We start from the raw sequence: 18,659 nt of genomic DNA, 5'->3' as shown, positions 1-18,659 counted from the left end.
TTCCAGGCAATGCCAACTGGTGACTTTTCATTAAAAACCGGGCTAGAAACAGAAAAAAAGAAAAACCGGGACAATGTGTAAAATCCGTGCTTGACCAGCTTCACCAGTTCTGCTGCTGGTATCTCTCATTTTGTCTATTTTTTGGAAATGTTCTGATCACTTTCTTAATATGTATCATCAACGGTTGTTCTTTTATTTCCTAAATACATTTGCTGGGTATTTATAGACCCAATAGTATGTACTGGTTTTATTTCTCATCTTTGCTAACTACTTTACAGAATTTACTGACCATGACGTTCGAGGGATTTTCTCTTACTTGATCACTTTTCTCTATGTAAGGACATAGTGACACTATAAATCAGAAAGATAAATGATCAGAACTTATATTTCAAGTATTTTTAAGAGTTATGTTTTAGAATGTAATTCATGAGATTCCCCATTACATTGTCTATTGCTTAATGGTCTTGGTTTATTGACTCTTTCAGTGCAAAGGTTGAAGTTTACTTGTGATATATATTTTTTTAATTCTCGACCGAGGATAAGTTTATTGATTTTAGAGGGAGAAGAACATGGCAGGGGGAGAAACATCAATCACCTGCATCCCATATGCACCCAGGGATTGAACCCACAACCTAGGTATGTGCCCTGACTGGGAATCAAACCCATAAACTTTTGGTCTGTGAAACAATGCCCCAGCCAACTGAATCACCCAGCCAGGGCTGTGATGTTTTTGAATGAGGTATATTTGAGATTTCTAATATATTTATGTACCCATTGTTTCTATCATTTATTCTTTCTTTCATTCGATAAATATTTAACGAACAGCCTCTATGAGCAAGGCTCTGTAATGGACCATCTAATCATGATCTTGTGGCCACTCAACTGAGTTATTTAAGGATATGGAAATAATAAAGAATATATGAGAAGAAATACCTAAGTTTCCTTTTAATACCATGCTAGAAGCTCAGCCAGGAAGTTGACATAGATATTTCTTGAATTACAAAAAATGAGAGATAGCCACAGCCAAAGGTATGGCAATTTAAAATCTGTCAGGATCTAGGAAATAGCCTTACTATTCTCGGAGATTGAAAAGGCTAAAACAGTCCTCGAATCTTTCAGTGAAATCTGTTGCAACCTTGCCTGCACATGAACTTTTATCCTTGGTATGAATTTTAACTTCATAGAAATGGAGTCACTATATATTGTGTCTGATAGGAATCCCGGCCTTAATTTGATTTCAGGTACTTGTAATGGATAAAAGTGCTATTATGCTATCAGAAAACTGGGTTAGCACAGACTTGAGTCTTTTGCCATCAGTCATGTTTTATAATTTTAATAAGGATCTAAGAGATTTTATCTTTATAGAGGCAATTGGTAGGCTTTTGACATTCCCATATATGTTAAATCTCAGGATGACTGTGTTACTTGAAACTTTAAAAAATTGAAATCTTTGTTATGTTTAAGTCTAAGTCATTGAAAATTAAAAAGCAGAGGCAGAAAGAGAAATAGATGTTATGCATCTACTATTAAGAAAAATCTAGTTATACAATTCTTTCTTCCCTTCTCACAGGTAATTGAGTAAATTGAAGTGGTGAATGTGATGTTATTTAAAAAAAGATTCACTTTTTTAGAAAAAGGAGAGCTGCCGCAGGTAGAGGCAGATCCTTGGCTATCGAGAGGCCACGTGAGGGTCTTGCTTATATCTTCCTCCTTCACAGGAGTGGACTGCTTTCTTAGGGAGGGGCCCTGACCAAGTTACTAAAATACTTACAAGACAAAACATTGGTTTATAAAATCATTATCAAACAAATCAGAGTTTAAAAAAGTTACAGATGAAAATTTTTTTGCAGGAAGATTCAATGGAAGTTAAATTATAATTTAAAAGGCTACTCCAAATTAGTGCAAAGAGGATGAAAGCTGGTAAAATAATCAGTGATAATTGTAGCTATTTTAATGTCTCACTAAGACCAAGAAGTAGTTCTCTGTCTTCTTTAGAGTATATTTCAGTGTAGGAGACAAGAGATAGCCAATGAAAGAGTAAAATACAAGACAAACTAAATATATATACACACATATATATATATAAAATGTAGGTATATACACACACATATGTATATACATGCATGCACACACATATGTGCATATGTTTCAATGTGTATATGTAATTTCAGACAATGCCAAATACTATAAAGAGTAGAGTGAGGAGTCAGGCAGTGATTTGGGTTGGTGGGGTTCTGTTTCAAGTGGGATGATCAGGAGAGTTCTCTTTGAGGATCTTATATTTGAATAGAGGCCAGATAAAACAGAAAAAGGAACCCTGTGAATACATGAAGGGAGAGGATTCCAGGGAAGAGAGCCTGCTCCAAGCGGAGATGTGATGCGTGAGCCATCGTATTGTCCTGATGAAGTTGCTCATCACCAGTTGCCCATAGCTGCGGCCTTCTGAATCATCCAAATAGTTTTCAGGGAGGAATATTCAAGTTTAATGCAAAATTTGATGCAGATTTGTTGGTGTATTCAATCAGTCATTTTGAATGTGACAGCCACACAGTACACATGCTCACTTGACAGCATCTACCACCTAGGACAGTGAGGTCATCATTGTTCGTGCATGCACATTCCAGTCCACTCTCCTTGGCTGCTGGGTTACATCAATGTCATGCAAACCATTCTTGTTGTCTTAACAATGGTTGGACTTTTTCCAGACCGACCTCTTATACTTCAAATCACACTTTTGTCAGGCTGCAAAAGACCTTTTTCACAGCCCAGAAAATGTATCTCACCTCCTCTCTCTCCCATCCCTTAATCACACTCTCACCAGGAAACCAGAGCTTCTTTGTTCGTATGTTCTGTGCCCGCACATGTCAGATGTAGAAGGGACCTTATCTTGAAAACTGTTTCCCCACATATTAATAACTTCAAATATATGAGTCTTAAGTTTGTCCTCAGAGCCAATGCCTTGTTGTGTGACTGGGAATCTCTGCTTTATTCCAATGTAATTGGTTTTCTGGTTATAATTTTAAAGGTAATATCATTTCCATTACTTAAAAGTTCAAGAGTTTAATGTGTAGTTCACCCGTCCATCTTAAAAATAATTACAGCTAATCATTATTTTCAAGTATGCATAACAAGTCTCATTTATACTTGGGTACTGGGACAAATGAGTGAGTAAATGTAATTGCAAAGAGTAAATATGTAGTTTTCAGTGTATTTTTTTCTCCGAAGAAAAATGTTTTAATTCCAGACACTGATGAGGAGGATAATAATAATAGTAATAATGTTTTGAATTACATGGAAACACAATCTCTATAAATGCAGGACAAATTGAAAGAGTAAGTTAGTGTTAGTAAGTCTAAGGAAAATTTTTTTCACGTCCTCATATTTAGTAGCTTTTACCAAAAATATTCCTTCTTTTTTGGAAACAAACTTACTGGAAAAGATAAAAATTATTGTGAAGTATTTCAAATATCAAATCAAATAGGAAATATGGGAAATTTTGATAATGTAGAAATGTCTGTTGGAGATACTATTGTCAACACTTTTTACATACTATGAAGCGCTGTGGATATTTGAATACATGTTAATTTTGATGTAAATTGTATTCCCCATCTCCCTGTGCCACCCTGGCCAGGCCCGTGTGGGTGTTGTGTGCTGACATTCCACTTTTTAGATGAAAACTCGCGCAGCCTCTCAGAAGTGGCACTGCAATGGGATGCCGTGGGGGGGCCCGTGCACCTTCCCCACCGCCTGCCCCGCCCTCTGCCCCACAGACTCGTCATAAAGAGTGTTCACAACTCAGAGTGAAACTCTGAGGCAAGACCAGTGCTTTCGCTTCTGAGTAAAACCCCTAAAAGTAAATAGGAAGCACAATTAAAAACATAATTCAGCTGGACAACAATGATACATGGCGATTCAAATAGGACTAAGGAACTTACAAATATATTCTGAGATTCAACTAGTGTTAGCCTATGGGAAGAAGTGATAACACAGAGGGGTTTTCACAGTCCCTGTATTTTCAAATATTAGAACAATTAGCTCCCACTAATCTCTACTGTAGGATGTCATGCAAAGTGAAGGAGTAATAAAATAATGAATAAAAAATTTTGTATAAGAAATGAGAAGAGTTAACATTAATGCAATGTGATAGATTAGAAGCAAAGAGCACCAATCAAATGAGCCCCTCCTCCTCTTCCCCCAATGAGTTCAATCATCAGTTGCTTTTCATAATGAAAACGATGATTCACCTTATATTTGTAGGCCTTCTTTCTCCATCCTTGCTCTTACTGATGGCAGAGGATCTGTTCCAACCTTTTTACATCCTTTCACTGTGTCCTCTTTGTATGTGTGTGATTTACAACATACCTTTAGTCCTATTCAGAGGTGCTGTTCATTAGCTTAAAAACTGAGTTAAGTGACATGATGCCAGTTGGTGTATTAAACCTGTGCCCTTGACCTTGTTATCACTGAGGACTCAAAGTCCAGAGTTGCTGTGTAAGTTATCACACACCCACAAACAGTCTCCAGCCACAGAAATGATGGAGAGAAAAGAATCAATCATTTTTAAAGCTGAAAAGGGACAGTGGTCATTTTCTATTTTAGTTTGTAAACTCAGCATTTTTCTTAGAAGCTTCTTAAATTAGCCTTGCATTGATTTTCATTCAACCAGCTCTGCAATTTTTGTTTGCCATCTAAATTGTTTTACTGACAGGTTCTTAAATGGGGCAAACTCCATTTCAATGCTTTGTGACGAGGACCTGAAGGAGAAGTAAGGACTCCTGACATAGACTCAGAAGTCATTTGCACCACACTTGAATTGCATCAAATTTACAAATGTTTATTGAGTACCTAGAGCAAGCAATTTCTAAATGCCGCAAAGGTTAATGCTGAACTCTTGGAAGGTTGGTTCTCAATCTTAATTGCCCATTAGTATCATCTGGGGATCTTTTGGGAAAATGGCAGTACCAATACAAAGATATATTTATTTACTGTGATGGGCATTTGTGCACTTTCAAAGTTGGATATTACCAATATGCCCTTGTACTGGTCTTTCAGTGAACATATGCTCGCGTTTCTGTTGGATGTACACCTAAGAGTGGAGTGACTGGGTCGAAGGATGAGCGTATGTTGAGCATAAGGAGATACGGACAAACCTCTGTTGACCCCTTGCACAGTCTCTTCTGTGAAGTGGCTGTTCAGAGCTGTTGCCCATTTTCTGCAGAGCTGTCTCAAAAAGTTCTTTATATATTTTGAGTGATTCCTTTTCAGATAAATGTATTACAAACATCTGTTCTATATCTCTGTCAACTGTATTTTCATATTGTTAATGCTATCTTTTGATGAACAGAAGTTCTTAGTTATGATATATTCTAGATATTTTTCTTTTTATGTTTAGGGGTTTTTTTTATAGCTTAAAGTACAGTTACCGGAAGAGAATGCCAAATAACTTTATGTTTGAATGATTTTTATTTCAGACTAATTTTCTTCTGTAGTGAATATGTTGCCCCAGTACCAAAGTGCAGGGACTAAAAGGCACATTTCTCTTTAATGTAGCCGTATCATTTATTTCAATTATCTTCTCCCTTCCTTCAGATATCTCTTTCATGTTTAGCCTCAGAAGCTCTCACTGTACTTTTCCATGTCTGCTTGAGCAAATCTAAGTGATTGTTGACTAAAGTCAGAATCAGATGGGATCTTTTGAGATCAGAGAATCTGACTAATACCACCACTAGTTCATTTCTTTAAAATAGGCCTTAGGTATGTTAAGAAAAAAAAGGAGAGAGCTGCTGTGGCCCTGATGTGTGAGAAGTCTAAATGGACCCACTGTGTCCTGCTGCTGCTGCTACCGGCGGGGCATGTTCTTACCACTGACTTTGATTCAGGGTAACGTGACTGAATGGTCTCCCGTGACAGTGCTGCTTGTACCGGCTGCCTCTCCCAGCCACAATGGTTCCTTGGACATAAGAGTTTTCCTCTTTCCAGCCTTCCTGGGGCTCTGCTCAGCGTGGACTATCCCATAGCAAAGTTATAGCTGGGCTTCCAATCTCACAGCCCTCTGCCTGAACTAACACCCTCATTTCTGCAGGACTGTCTTCCCCCAGCATGGCTGGGTAGGAGAGGACCAACGGGCCAGTGCATGATACACAGAAGACCACTTTTCTAGTTCTATCCCCTGACTTGGCCCTGGGCCCAGCCTGCAAGCTGACCTGCACTCTGGGTCTCCTCAGCTCCTTTCTCTGCCACAATGCCATGGTCAGGGCGGGCCCCTGTGTGCTGCCAGACAAGCTATCATAACTTTGAATTTTAAAGAAAAGCGTGGAGATCTTGATTTCTTTCTTTCTCTAGGGCCCCTAAGCGAATTATGCAGTTGTTCCCAATTAATCCTCAATATATCCAAGCACAGCACATACATTTTTTCCCATTAAAAATTTAAGGTCTTCCTGCCACAAGAAGCCATGGAGAAAAGGTCATGGAAAAGTGGCACGGGAAAGAGCCAGCTCTGTTCTCTGTGACAATAGCATCTGTCACTTAGACGGACTCCCTGAGAGGAATGAGCATGGTGTGAGGATTGGGCTTGCCCAGGCTCTGCCCAGCCCCGCCTGCACTCATGTAGGTGCAGCACCCCGGCACTGTTTTGTAAGTGAGCAAACTCAGGCACATCCATCCGCACAGACAGGCTAGGCTCTTGTCTCCCAAAATACTCAGTGTTCAGGAAATTCTGGGATTCGTTCCATCAGGTATAGTATGGCAGGTAAACTGATAGAAAATTAATGGGAAGACAGTTCCAAACATAATAGCTCAGCAGAAACATCCAGAATCAATTAATCAAACTGCAGCTCATTTTAATTGGACATACTCTAACCCTGAAAAGGCATTGGAATCTTTAATTAAGCTTTTAAATCAGATCCTACTTATAATATCCATGTTTTCCAGAATAGTTACGTCTCAGAATGCTTTTAACTTGAAACCTAACGGTAAAAGTAAAAATCCCCAATGCATGTATGATGCCTATGTTTATATTTAATTAGACATTACTTTTTCGATGATTTAAAAAGGTAGTTTAAGACTATTTGACTGGGTACACATTAACTCTTTAATAGTACAGAATTGAGAAGTCCCTTTTACAAAGCTGAGTGTTGGTTTTCTTCTCTTACAAATGCTATTTAAGCATGTATTTCACACACATAGACATATATTTTTCCCGTTAATATCCCTATCCTCTGACCTCGCTCTCCACCTGGTATCTATTTCCTGCAACATCGTGAAGTAGTTATGTGTTTTCTGGCTAAATCAAAACTAGACCCGGAGCTCTTTGAGAGCGAGGTCATCTGCATGCAACGCTGTGCCCCTGGGGCCTGACACAGGGCCCAGCAGAGATCTTCCAAACAAAACCTGTGGAGCTGTGGTGCCATGCCAACTGAAAATGACCTGAGGAGTAGAGGAAAATGGAAGTTTTCTTCTTTGACCATAATTTTTGTGGAGAGAAAAAGGGTTTCCTTGTAACAAAAGGCCACCCGTAGCTTCTGGTCCTACCTCTGACTCTCACTAGATACATTCTAAAATTACTCAGCTCTGCCCATGGCCCAGCCTTGGGTTTCTCTCTGCCTTTGGTGTCTCATCATGTGACCCAAAGCAAAATTAAACAAACAAGAATAAGTACGTTGGGATACTTGAAAATGGATTGTATTCAGTTGTAGGTCTTGGAGTTATTTAGTTGTTATTGCGTCCCTTGGCGGACTGAGATAAATCAGAAACGGGATGGCTCAGAGTAACAAATGCATAAGGGACCGTGATTTAACATTATTATGCACTATAAACTATATAGCGTGATTTAAAGCACTATCACATGAAGTAAATGAAATATACCAGGAGTACACCTCTGCTCCAGACCTGGTTCTCCTCCAAAGAGTTCCTGGGCGGAGGCTAAAGCCAAGGCTGCAGGCTGCCTTACTCGGGAGAGAAAACTCCAGGAAGGAGGCTGGAAGTGCCTGCCAAAGACCTAACTCTGAGCCCTAGACATTCTTACTGGGTTGAGTTAGCGATGGGAGAATAGGGAAGTCTGAAGCTAAGGTGAGCAGCAGCTTTGATGTGGAAGAGAAAAGTCCTGAGAATAAGGCAGAAGAGAGACTGTAAGAATGACAGGAGATTGAATACATGGAAGTGAAATGACACCAGAAAATTGCCAGCTTTTCGGAACTGGGATAAAATCAGCTCTTCTTGATGGAGTCTATGGGATTTTCTGTGTATACTGTCGTATCACTGTGGTACATTTACACTATGGAATACTATGCAGCAGAAAGAAAGAAGGAGCGCCTACCCTTTACAACGGCAAGGATGGAACTAGAGAGCATTATGCTGAGTGAAATAAGCCAAGTGGTCAAAGACAAATACCATATGACCTCACCTATATGTGGAACCTATTCAACAAAACAAACCAGCAAGCAAAATAAAACCAGAGACGTTGAAATTAAGAACAAACTGACAGTAACCAGAGGGGAGACGGGAGGGGATAATGGGGAGAAAAGTGGGGAGAGTTGTCAGGAACATGTATAAAGGACCCATGGACAAAGCCAAAGGGTGGTAGGATCAAGGGTGGGAAGTTGGAATGGCTAAGGTGTGGGGCAGTGGTGGGATGGAAATGGAGACAACTGTACTTGAACAACAATAAAAAAAGGGAAAAGAAAGAAAAAAAAATCAACTCCTCTCACGGCCACACCCACACACACTGGAACTGGAATGCGTCTGGCTGCACACAGCCCTGCGTCTGGAGTTAGGAACAGAAAATCTGACCCACGCCCTGAAAACTTTTCTATTCTTCATTGAAGAGGCACAAATTATGTCAATTTAAGCAATTTGAATACAGAAATTTAAATACAGCCTTCTGAATAGAGACCATTATGTCTATGAATCTGAATTATAAAGAGCAGTTAGTGCCAAGAGTCCAAAAATCTCAGATGTTCTTTTCCTTTCCCCTTCATAGTATTTCATTATCCAACAATAAGGAACTGACTTATTATGTAATATATTCATTGAGTTTTATCTTCATTCTCAGGGACCCAAACATCCCTGTGTAGTAGAAAGTGTTTCTCTCTTTAAACTTTAAAGCACCAAGCTCCCATCTCCCAGTCCTAAGGTATTATCTGGTTTAATTAACAACTGCATGAATTAATAATTAGTAATAAAGTGAGTACTAATGATCAGTTATTACTAGTGTTGGTTGTGATTAATTTGTTATAAGTAGTTACTGCCCAGCCGTTATGGGTCAGGCACTGTGCTGTGTGCTGGGGGTGCAGCATGATTCCAGCAGCCCTGTTGACTGTGCACTCTAATGGATGGACAGTGTGGGAAACAAAATAACCTGGTAAAATGCAAAGCCTAGCTGATGATGACAGATATTTACTTAGGGTCTTTCTGGCGAAGCTTTGTTTATGAAATTGAAAAAAAAGTTTAATCTCTGAGGATAAGGTGGTTTTGAGTAATTAAGACCAGGTGAAGAGCCAGCCGAGGGAACTGGACAGGAGGGAGCGAGCGTGTAGGGAACCTGCACGGAGCAGGTGAGAGGTCCTGGTGGGGAAGCAGCACCATCTGTTCTAAGACAACCCCGATTGTAAAGGTCCCATGACCACGTGAGTGCCTCTTGGTAGACTTGCTCAAATAAATTAGATCAGTGTACTATTTTGCCACTTCAAGTTCTGAGCATTAATTTATGGTATTTCTGGACATAAATTTGTGTGAAAGTTCACCTAGAGCTTACATTCCTATTAGAATAGTGCATTAAATGCGGTGGTCAGATGATTGTCTGAATAGATGTACCTGTGAGTTCTGTTGAGTGTTTAGATTCATAGCTCTATTCCTGGCCCACAGAGTGAGTATTTCTGGGAGTGAGTTCCTGAATCTGTATATTTATGAAGTCCTTCTGTGGCTATTCATATTCCTTAAAGTTTGAGAACCTCTGCTTTAGGATAACGGGGTCTGAACCTATCCAAATATTTTACGCCTCTCCAAGAGTGGCTTATAGGTACATATTGTTGTATGCTATTCAGTATATGTTGTGCCACTGCGTTTCTTCATCATCCCCCTTCCCAATTTTGTTGAGAATCTTTCCAAGCTTAAAACAATGAACGCTGGACCAACATGTGGAAAAAATTCAACAACAGCAACAAAGACCAACTAAAAGACCACATCAAGGCACAGCTGAGTTAGAAGAACTCAAGGATTTCCTTGTAATTCCCACTGGATTAAAACTGGGCCAGCACCAGCATTATTTTTCAATATGAAAGACAAACTATGCTTACCCATAAATAGATTCTTATTTAACATTTCAAAAAAACACTTCTTACATAAGAACATCAATACATCTCATTGTTATTTTCAAACTAAGATGTAGCCTTTGTTTTTTGGAATAAAGCAACTCATTTTTTAAAAACAATCTCTCCAATTGAGTTTAATAAATATTGTTTTAAGAAAACAAATATATAACAAATTCACCTTCTGGAAAAAATTGAACTAATTTTATATATTTTTTGAATCTTTTAATGTTCGGTCACAAATCGTGCTTTCCAAATTTTACGTTTGCTTTTATAAATTTTTGCCATTTTCTGTAAGGCCGCAGTTTTTCCCGTTCTCTGGGAGGCCTCAGTTTTGTTTGATCTTTAAATCCTGAATTAAAAACCTAGGAACGTGTTTCCATTTGCAGTATTTCCCTTGTAGGTGGGACGGCCACCCGACAGAGGGGCTTCCTGGGATGCATCCGGTCTCTGCAGTTGAACGGGCTGGCCCTGGACCTGGAGGAGAGAGCCAAGGTGACTCCCGGAGTGGAGCCCGGCTGCAGAGGCCATTGCAGCAGCTACGGGAAGTTGTGTCGCAATGGAGGGAGATGCAGAGAAAAGCCCAGTGGGTTCTCCTGTGACTGCACCTTCTCCGCGTATGCGGGGCCATTCTGCTCTGACGGTAAGGATGCCTGCGCTGCCCCGACAGGAAAATGAGTCCCGCGCGCGAATACGTGTCTGACAGTTGTTGTCTGTGTAGCTCTTTGAAACAAAACTATTCCCATTTCTCGCTCTTTTTTTGGCAATTACTTTTTTATGCTAATCACACTTCATTCCTTCAATTGTTAAAAAATGTCTATTGATGATAAATAAACCCTCTAATAGTTGCCTATAGGTGTCTTAAAGTGTTAGCTGGTCAACCTGATTTTTTTTCTATTTAATATTGATGCTCTTAATATGATTGTCAACAACCTGCACCTCAGGGAATTCTTTGTTTTAAAATCATTAAAGGAACTATTGTTATTTCTGATGAAGATAGCCAAGAATGCAGGAAAATCTAGGAAGTACTGTTGGCTTGTTTGCTTGCTTTATCCAAACAGATATTTTTCCAGGAGTATAAATACCTTTTTAATTAAATATTGATGTGTCACAAAATATGGGCATTTTGCTCTATATACCAAATATCTGATTGGGAAGTAAAACGGTAGAATATGTTTCAGCTGTTCTTGTTCACTGGTCTACATCCTGGAGGAAAAAAGAATTGAGTGAAGTTTTAAGTGTTCTGGACGGACGTCTCTGAATATACAAACATTTGTTAAACTTTCATCGTTTCTCATAGAAAACTGTCATCCAGTTTAATTCAATTGCTTTATTTAAGTGTTTCTGGCTTAGTGAACCTTTTCTGAAAGGAGGCAAACAAAAATCGGCTCCAAATTGAAGCCACCTCCAATTTGCAAAGAAAGCATTTGGGATTATTTAATGAAAAGTTGTCAAAGTGCACTCTGCGAGTCATCTGCTTTTCCCCAGGAACAAGTTATAATTTCGAGTTAACCTGTAGTCATAAATCACACACTGCTGCTGCCGTCTGCGGAGACTTTGCACATTGCAACTTAGAGTGAAAACTGCCTGGTCACAAGAACGCATCTGTTCTCTGTATCCACATGATTTTTGGCCCATCTTCTTAAGTGCAATCAGGAACGTTATTCTACATCCACATATTATATCGAATATAAAAAGTATATAATCATAAAAATAACAAAACAAAAACCGCCTGAAGTGCCAAGGGAGCGGGAACATTGCAGTATTACCTGTGAGCATCGTCTGCAACTCATATCCAACAGCTGGCCCTGTGTAGGAATGGAAAGAATCTGGCTTCTGGATCCGACACTGACTATCCTTCCCACTGCCCTCTTCATTCTATACAACTATACTTGGTGTGTGTGTGTGTGTGTGTGTGTGTGTGTGTGAATTTGGGATATTAATCTCATAAGTAAGATACTCTGCTTTTGAAAATTGATTTAAAAGAGGCTGGTTAGTTCCTTATGTTGATCGCTGCTACACAAATGCCCATCTCTCTTCTCTCCTGTTAATGGTAGACTTACTCTTTTTGTAGTGCTCAGGAGTATGAGGAAGTCTTCAGATTCTGGAAGGTAGTAGGATCCCTCAAACTTCCTTTCTTCCTAATGCAGGAAAACTCGTGTATTCTGGCTACAAAAAGATAGATGGGACTTAAAATTTAAATAAGAAAATGGGTGGAAAGGGAGATGAAAGTCAAGAAGCCTGGTTATTTTTAAACTCAGCAGAGCAGTAAGCTTTCAATTATGAGATTAATTAGTGAAGTAATTATATATAATTCTAACATAAAGCCATTTCAGTGACCATGGTGAAAGCTCTGTTAATTTATAGTGTTATTTGATTCTGGTTTGAGGGTATTTGTTATACTTATATAATTTGTTATTTTTCATTAAAAGTATCAGTTAATAATAACGGAAACAAGATCCCTGGACTTAATTTTTTTAATGTAAAATGTGTATATCATTTCAGAGATTGCTGCCTATTTTGGGTCTGGCTCATCCGTGATTTACAATTTTCAAGAAAATTATTCCTTAAGTAAAAACTCCAGCTCCCACGCTGCTGCATTTCATGGCGACATGAAGCCGAGCCGAGAAATGATCACATTTAGCTTCCGAACAACGCGGACACCAAGCTTACTGCTTTATGTGAGCTCCTTTTATAAAGAATATCTTTCAGTTATCATTGCCAAAAATGGTGAGTGCTTTTTAGATGAGAGAGAGAAAATTGAGTTAGAGCATTACATCAGTAATAATATGGATCATTCCGTGTGCTTGCTTCTCAGACTACAAACAGGAAGAAAAAGTGTGCCTGTTTTGGGTATTCAATTGTGTTTTTTTTCAGTACTGCCCTATAAATTTAGTCTAAAAGGATTAAAGTAATTAAGGCATCTTTATCTCTTTGCAATTTTGATAATTATACATATCCTGTATACATTTTAATTTATTTATATAAAATATTGTTATATTTTATTATGGCTAGAAGCTCTTTACTATTCCATATAAATATCAGTATCAGTTTTGTGGTTCAAGAAATAAGAGCATTTGCTCTGTACATAACAAATATGTCCTTCAACTCAAAGGACAAGATGTTGAAGGAATATTAACAAACTAGTATTATGTATAAGAAAATGTCTACAAAATAAGCGGTTGATTCTCGCTGTAGGCAATAAAGTAGTCGTGGGAAATGCTGGAACACGGGTGCAGGGTAATGGCGCACGCATTAGGGCGTGTGTGCACTCTGGGCACCTTGGCATGGGAGACTGTGTACTGCGTTTTTCTCTCTACTCCCTCCTGATTAAAGATAACAATTTTATAAATATATTCTCTGCATGAAAAAATAAACACATTTAAAAATGTGTGACAATATCATTTCAACCAGATCAGATGTGGACCAAGGGCACTGAATGCCAAAGTAAAAATAACATTGTTCAGTAAGTGTATTTACCCTCACTGTATACATTTTGAGCTTAAAGTTTATATATATGTTAGGACATTTTCTTTGTTAAATTGGGAGATCGTCTGTGAATTAATTAACTTCTTTACAGGCAATTGAGTACTATTAGTTCTAACAGTAAGTTTGGCTTAAAACCATTCCTTTTACCCTAATTTTATGCCAAAGTTTATGACCGTTACCACTTGACCAAATATTTCTCATCCTTAGCACATCTACATGTGCTTATAATGATTTTATTAATCTCACTTCAGGAGTGGTAGATATATTTTTTAGGCAGACAAGATTATAGAATTAGAATGCTGTTACAACATTCACAGTAGTTTGGCATTTTATAATATACCAAGTCTTATTTTTTTAAGTGAGAAGCTAGTACAGAGATTTGTGTTTTCTTAATTGCATATTGATTTCTAGGGGAAAAAATGAAAGATTTTCAGGAAAAAGACTGCTTGTTGGCAACATGCTTGGTCTTGATTTTGAAAATAGTGCAATTTCTCACAGAAACCAACTTCTAGGAGTTACGATGAAAGAAAACACCTAAACAAACTATTGTGAATTTCCCCCAGAAATTACTAAATAACAAAAAAAGGTACTTCTTAATGTTTATGTAATTCTTAAAATACAACTTTAACTAAAAATATAATTTCCCCTCTACTTTAGGAAGTTTGCAGATCAGGTACAAGCTAAATAGATATCAAGAACCTGATGTTGTTACCTTTGATTTCAAAAACATGGCTGATGGGCAGCTTCACCATATCAAGATTAACAGAGAAGAAGGAGTGGTGTTTGTAGAGGTAACACAGTAAACCTGGGAGAAGAAATGGCTCCGATTAGGACTCCCCACCACGAAGGACCCACCGCAGAAGTGGGATAATGAGTGGAATCAACAAAGACAGCCTTTCAGTGCCGCTTGTGCGGAGATCATACCCAGACCATCAAACGTGGTCAGAGTTTTTTAGGAGATAAGATTCTGTCCAAGATATTATTCATATTTGATAGTTAAATATACAAATTTCCCTCTGTGTTTGGCTGCTCAGGAGGGACATGCTGTCTCGTTTATCATAGTACACCGCTGGTAGGACCGTTACTGCCCTGATGAAACCACTTTACTCCGACGGGTCTAGATGCAGCCATAATTCTAGCACAGAAATTAGGTACTACCATATCAGAATAGTGTATGAAAAGTGAGAACCACAGCAGAGAAAGTAGAATTACTTACTATACCAGCTTTTGAAGAAAAGCACTAATGTTTCAGCCCCCTGGTAAAGGAAAATTTCTTAGCTAAATAACTCAAGTGAAAAAACAATATTCGCTTTCCCAATTTTATTTTTCTTTTATAGTGGAGAAAAATAAAGTGATTGAGGATATAGAAGATGGGGTGCAGTGGTATCTGAGGGTAGTATAGAAATAGTTTAGAAAATAATATTCAACTTTATAAATGGCTAATAACTCTTTGAATTTTTCCCTAAGTCTTTGGGGCTATACTAACAGTTGCCTATTTTTATATCTTTTTTGTCTTCCTTTGCTTCCTGTCCTCAATACAATGGCATCCATCTGCATTTTTGCATCTCATGAAACAATTTTGTAGATTGATGAGAATGCAAGGAGACAAGTCCACCTGTCATCAGGTACAGAATTCAGTGCCGTCAAATCTCTTGTACTGGGCAGGATTTTAGGTGAGTAAAAGAAACAATCCCTTTTCCGCTTATGGTGCTTAAACATGGGTTGGAAGAGTCATATTCCAAACACACACGCCCACACGTGCACACACCACATGCAAATCCATCATGCCAAAAGAAATCTCTTGCCTTACTTTGATTATGAAGTGAGTGATGAGGCAGCAACCGCACTTTCTCAGAGGCACGTGTAGTTGTGAGTAGGGACCTCCTGCAGGGGGAGCAGGCATTCACTCCCCTCTGCAATGCCACTCCTGCATAACGAAACATGATGCTGTTCTCGCACCTCAAACATATCAAATAATAAAGGTCGAAATAACAGGTAACCTGACTATTTTGTCCAAGATAGTAAATTGGTTTAAATTTTCATGACCTTTTCAATGATTTGTACCTTGCTTAGTCACTCCTTACATTCCTCGTACATAATCTCACCGTCTTGAGAATGTTTGATTAAACACATGGGTGAATGATCAAAATATTGGCCCTTGAGAAGGTTGATAGTTAAGTTTATAAATATTTATAAGCTTTCTATGATGTGCACCCAAACTTATTTTCCAAACAAAGGACATCTCCTGAGTTGCAGTGTTCTTCCAGAGTGCCACAGCGGTCACACAAAATGCGTGCAAAGTACCATTAAGACATTTGGAAGCTTAACTGAAATATTCCAAGTGTATTTTATAGTGTAAATTTCAACTACAGTAATAAAAAAATCAAACAAATATAACAAATCATCAGCTCAAGACTTCCTCAGTGTAGCAGGATCTAAGATGAGGCATTACATAAAAATGTAAAATGCAAGATAGAAAATTCTAACAATTATTCAAATGTCAATAAAATCATAGTTTTGAAGAAATAACATCTTCAAATGTAATGCCAGAGTTACTGGTGAAACTATTTTTTGTGAGTAGAACTGTTAAACATATTATAAAAGAACTGGGGCACTGGTCTGCATTCTACTAGAAGGATTGTATTAACCAAGCAGGAGAATAACAACATCCATTGCCCGAATATTTATTTCCCTTTTTGTAAGTAAATAGAGGAGATTAGTAGGGAATTAAAGATATTAATGTTTTTATTCAAAAATAGCATATTATTCAAATGCATATTGCTCATGCTGAAAAATAAGATTAAAGTCCAAATTCAGCCATGACTGCTACTCATTCTCCTAAAAGTGTAAGAAAGAACTTTGTTGACGTGTCGCTAAGGCGTGGACCTTGACCGAGGACTAATGCTCAAATCATTTGTAATTCAAAAGAGACTAATAATTTATGGTCAAATTTAGGGTGGTATATGACATTACAATAAAATGCTATGTAGTGTATATTATATTTTAATGTAGTATATTAATTTATAGTAAAATAGATGCTAAAATGGAGCTATTAATTTTGAAGTTTCTTATTACATTAGTCCAGGTCCTCCAGGAAGCAGCTGACATGACAGAATTAACCATGTGAGGATTTCATTGAGGGAGCAGCGCTAGTGAGGAAGAAAAGAGGGAGGGAGCTGGCCCAGACCGCACTGCATCCAATGGTCAGGCACTTCTGCCTCTAAATGAAGGACGGGAGGGAGAGCTAGACAGAAGTGTCCTGGACTTCTATGCAGTCTTAGAGAGGTCATACACCCTTTGGGGATCCCTCGAGTCAGCCAGACATTGGAGGAGTCCCCAGTGTTCCTGCCTTAGAGTCCCTGCTGTGACCAGCCACTGGCTTGGGAAGCACGGCCTTGGCTCAAGTGTGGCGATGCATTTCACAGCCTGGCAGCCGGGGCTCTGGGTCAGCTACGCTCCTCGGGTAGGAGGTCTGCAAGGCACACTCTTACTGACCCTGGCTTGTCAAATATATGCTTTTCATTTTTGTAAGCCCATTTGGCTTGCAGATTCATTCAACACAAAGTTTGTGATCACCTGTTATGTAACGCAGAGAATGTCACTCAGCACGGTACACATCGCATCTGCCCTCACAGAGCTTATGGTTAGTGGGCACACACACAAAACAGACAAAATGTTGCTCTGTGCCTAATTGAGTCTAATGTACTCTATGTTGCTTTAGATAAAATAATCCCAAATCATCCTCCAAATTAAAAGAAATTAACATACTCGTACCACTTTATAATTTCTGAATATTTCTTTTAAGGGAGCAGAATGTAAACATTAACCACTTGCTTTTTTTGGAGTTGTAATTTCCCTCCAGTTTCCACCAAAGACTCAGGATGTGGCCACCCGCTGCCATTTCAGATGGAAGCCCAGAAACAAAGGGAATGCCTTCCCACTCCGACTGTCTCGGGAGCTCATTTCTTAAATCGAGGAAGAACTACAGGGTTTGGGATTACCGTCCATGTTAACATTAGTGGCAGACACTGAGAAAGGCGGGTAAATTTTAAGAACCAATATCAAACTGTACTATGTTGACATAAGAACCATCTCTAAATCCCTATCACACTTAAAATACTTAAGGAGTCACTGACTTTGGCAATAATAATGTGTTAAGCTGGGAGCCATGGTGGAAAAACATCAAGGGTTCAGCCGACTAGATCCTCCTATCATGAGTCAAGTACATTACATTTGCTGCATATTTGTAATTCACTGTAAAATTAAACTCTGAATTTTGTATCCAGATACTTCTCTATGTTAGGAGAGTTTTCTGATGTGTTTTAAGTAAAAGCTGGAGGCCCCTCTTCCACACTCCCAGCACTAGCCTCCCTGTCATGGCCGATTGTGATCGCTGCGCTCTTCCAGGGCCACCGAGCCAGGCAGTCTGCCCAGATGCCGCGGTGGGGATTTAGGCCAGACGTAAACAAAGTGTGTCGTCAGCAAGGAAAGGATGTCCACTCAGTCTGCACTGAGGAGATTGGAGACCACTCTCCAATGTGTCAGAAACCCTTTCTGTAACACTTGCTGCAAAGCCCAGGGGTGAGGGGAAAGGTGACCCAGCTAACCGAAGGGCACTGTGATTTTGTAAATGTACTGTGCCAAGCCTCTGAAGATCACGGGCTGGTTACTTTAAAGCAAGTTTTAACAGAGAAGTGCAGTTTAGAGCCAGAGAAGTAAGAAAGCTATTGAAAATATTTTTTTTATTCAGCAGGTTGATTTTTAAAAAATATTTTAACATTTAAAGTGTCAGAGAATGTCTTCAATACATAGCGTGACTTCAGTCTTGCAAGACATTACTTAAAATCAAAGATGTTCCTCAAGCTG

General features: G+C 38.8%; 1 protein-coding gene across 1 annotated transcript in view; it reads left to right on the top strand.

The window, feature by feature from the left end:
• CNTNAP4 (contactin associated protein family member 4) overlaps positions 1-18,659 on the top strand; it is a 234,159-nt gene that overhangs the window by 203,082 nt on the left and 12,418 nt on the right. The window contains exons 18-21 of the mRNA XM_045818618.1: positions 10,708-10,947; positions 12,810-13,034; positions 14,451-14,584; positions 15,379-15,466. Of these exons, the coding sequence (XP_045674574.1) occupies positions 10,708-10,947; positions 12,810-13,034; positions 14,451-14,584; positions 15,379-15,466 (687 nt within the window). The remainder of the gene's footprint in view (positions 1-10,707; positions 10,948-12,809; positions 13,035-14,450; positions 14,585-15,378; positions 15,467-18,659) is intronic.

Source organism: Phyllostomus hastatus, unplaced genomic scaffold (genome assembly GCF_019186645.2).
Source record: "Phyllostomus hastatus isolate PE091 unplaced genomic scaffold, TTU_PhHast_1.1 phas_scaffold_345, whole genome shotgun sequence".
Taxonomy (NCBI): Eukaryota; Metazoa; Chordata; class Mammalia; order Chiroptera; family Phyllostomidae; genus Phyllostomus; species Phyllostomus hastatus.
This window is presented reverse-complemented; position numbering and strand designations above follow the sequence as displayed.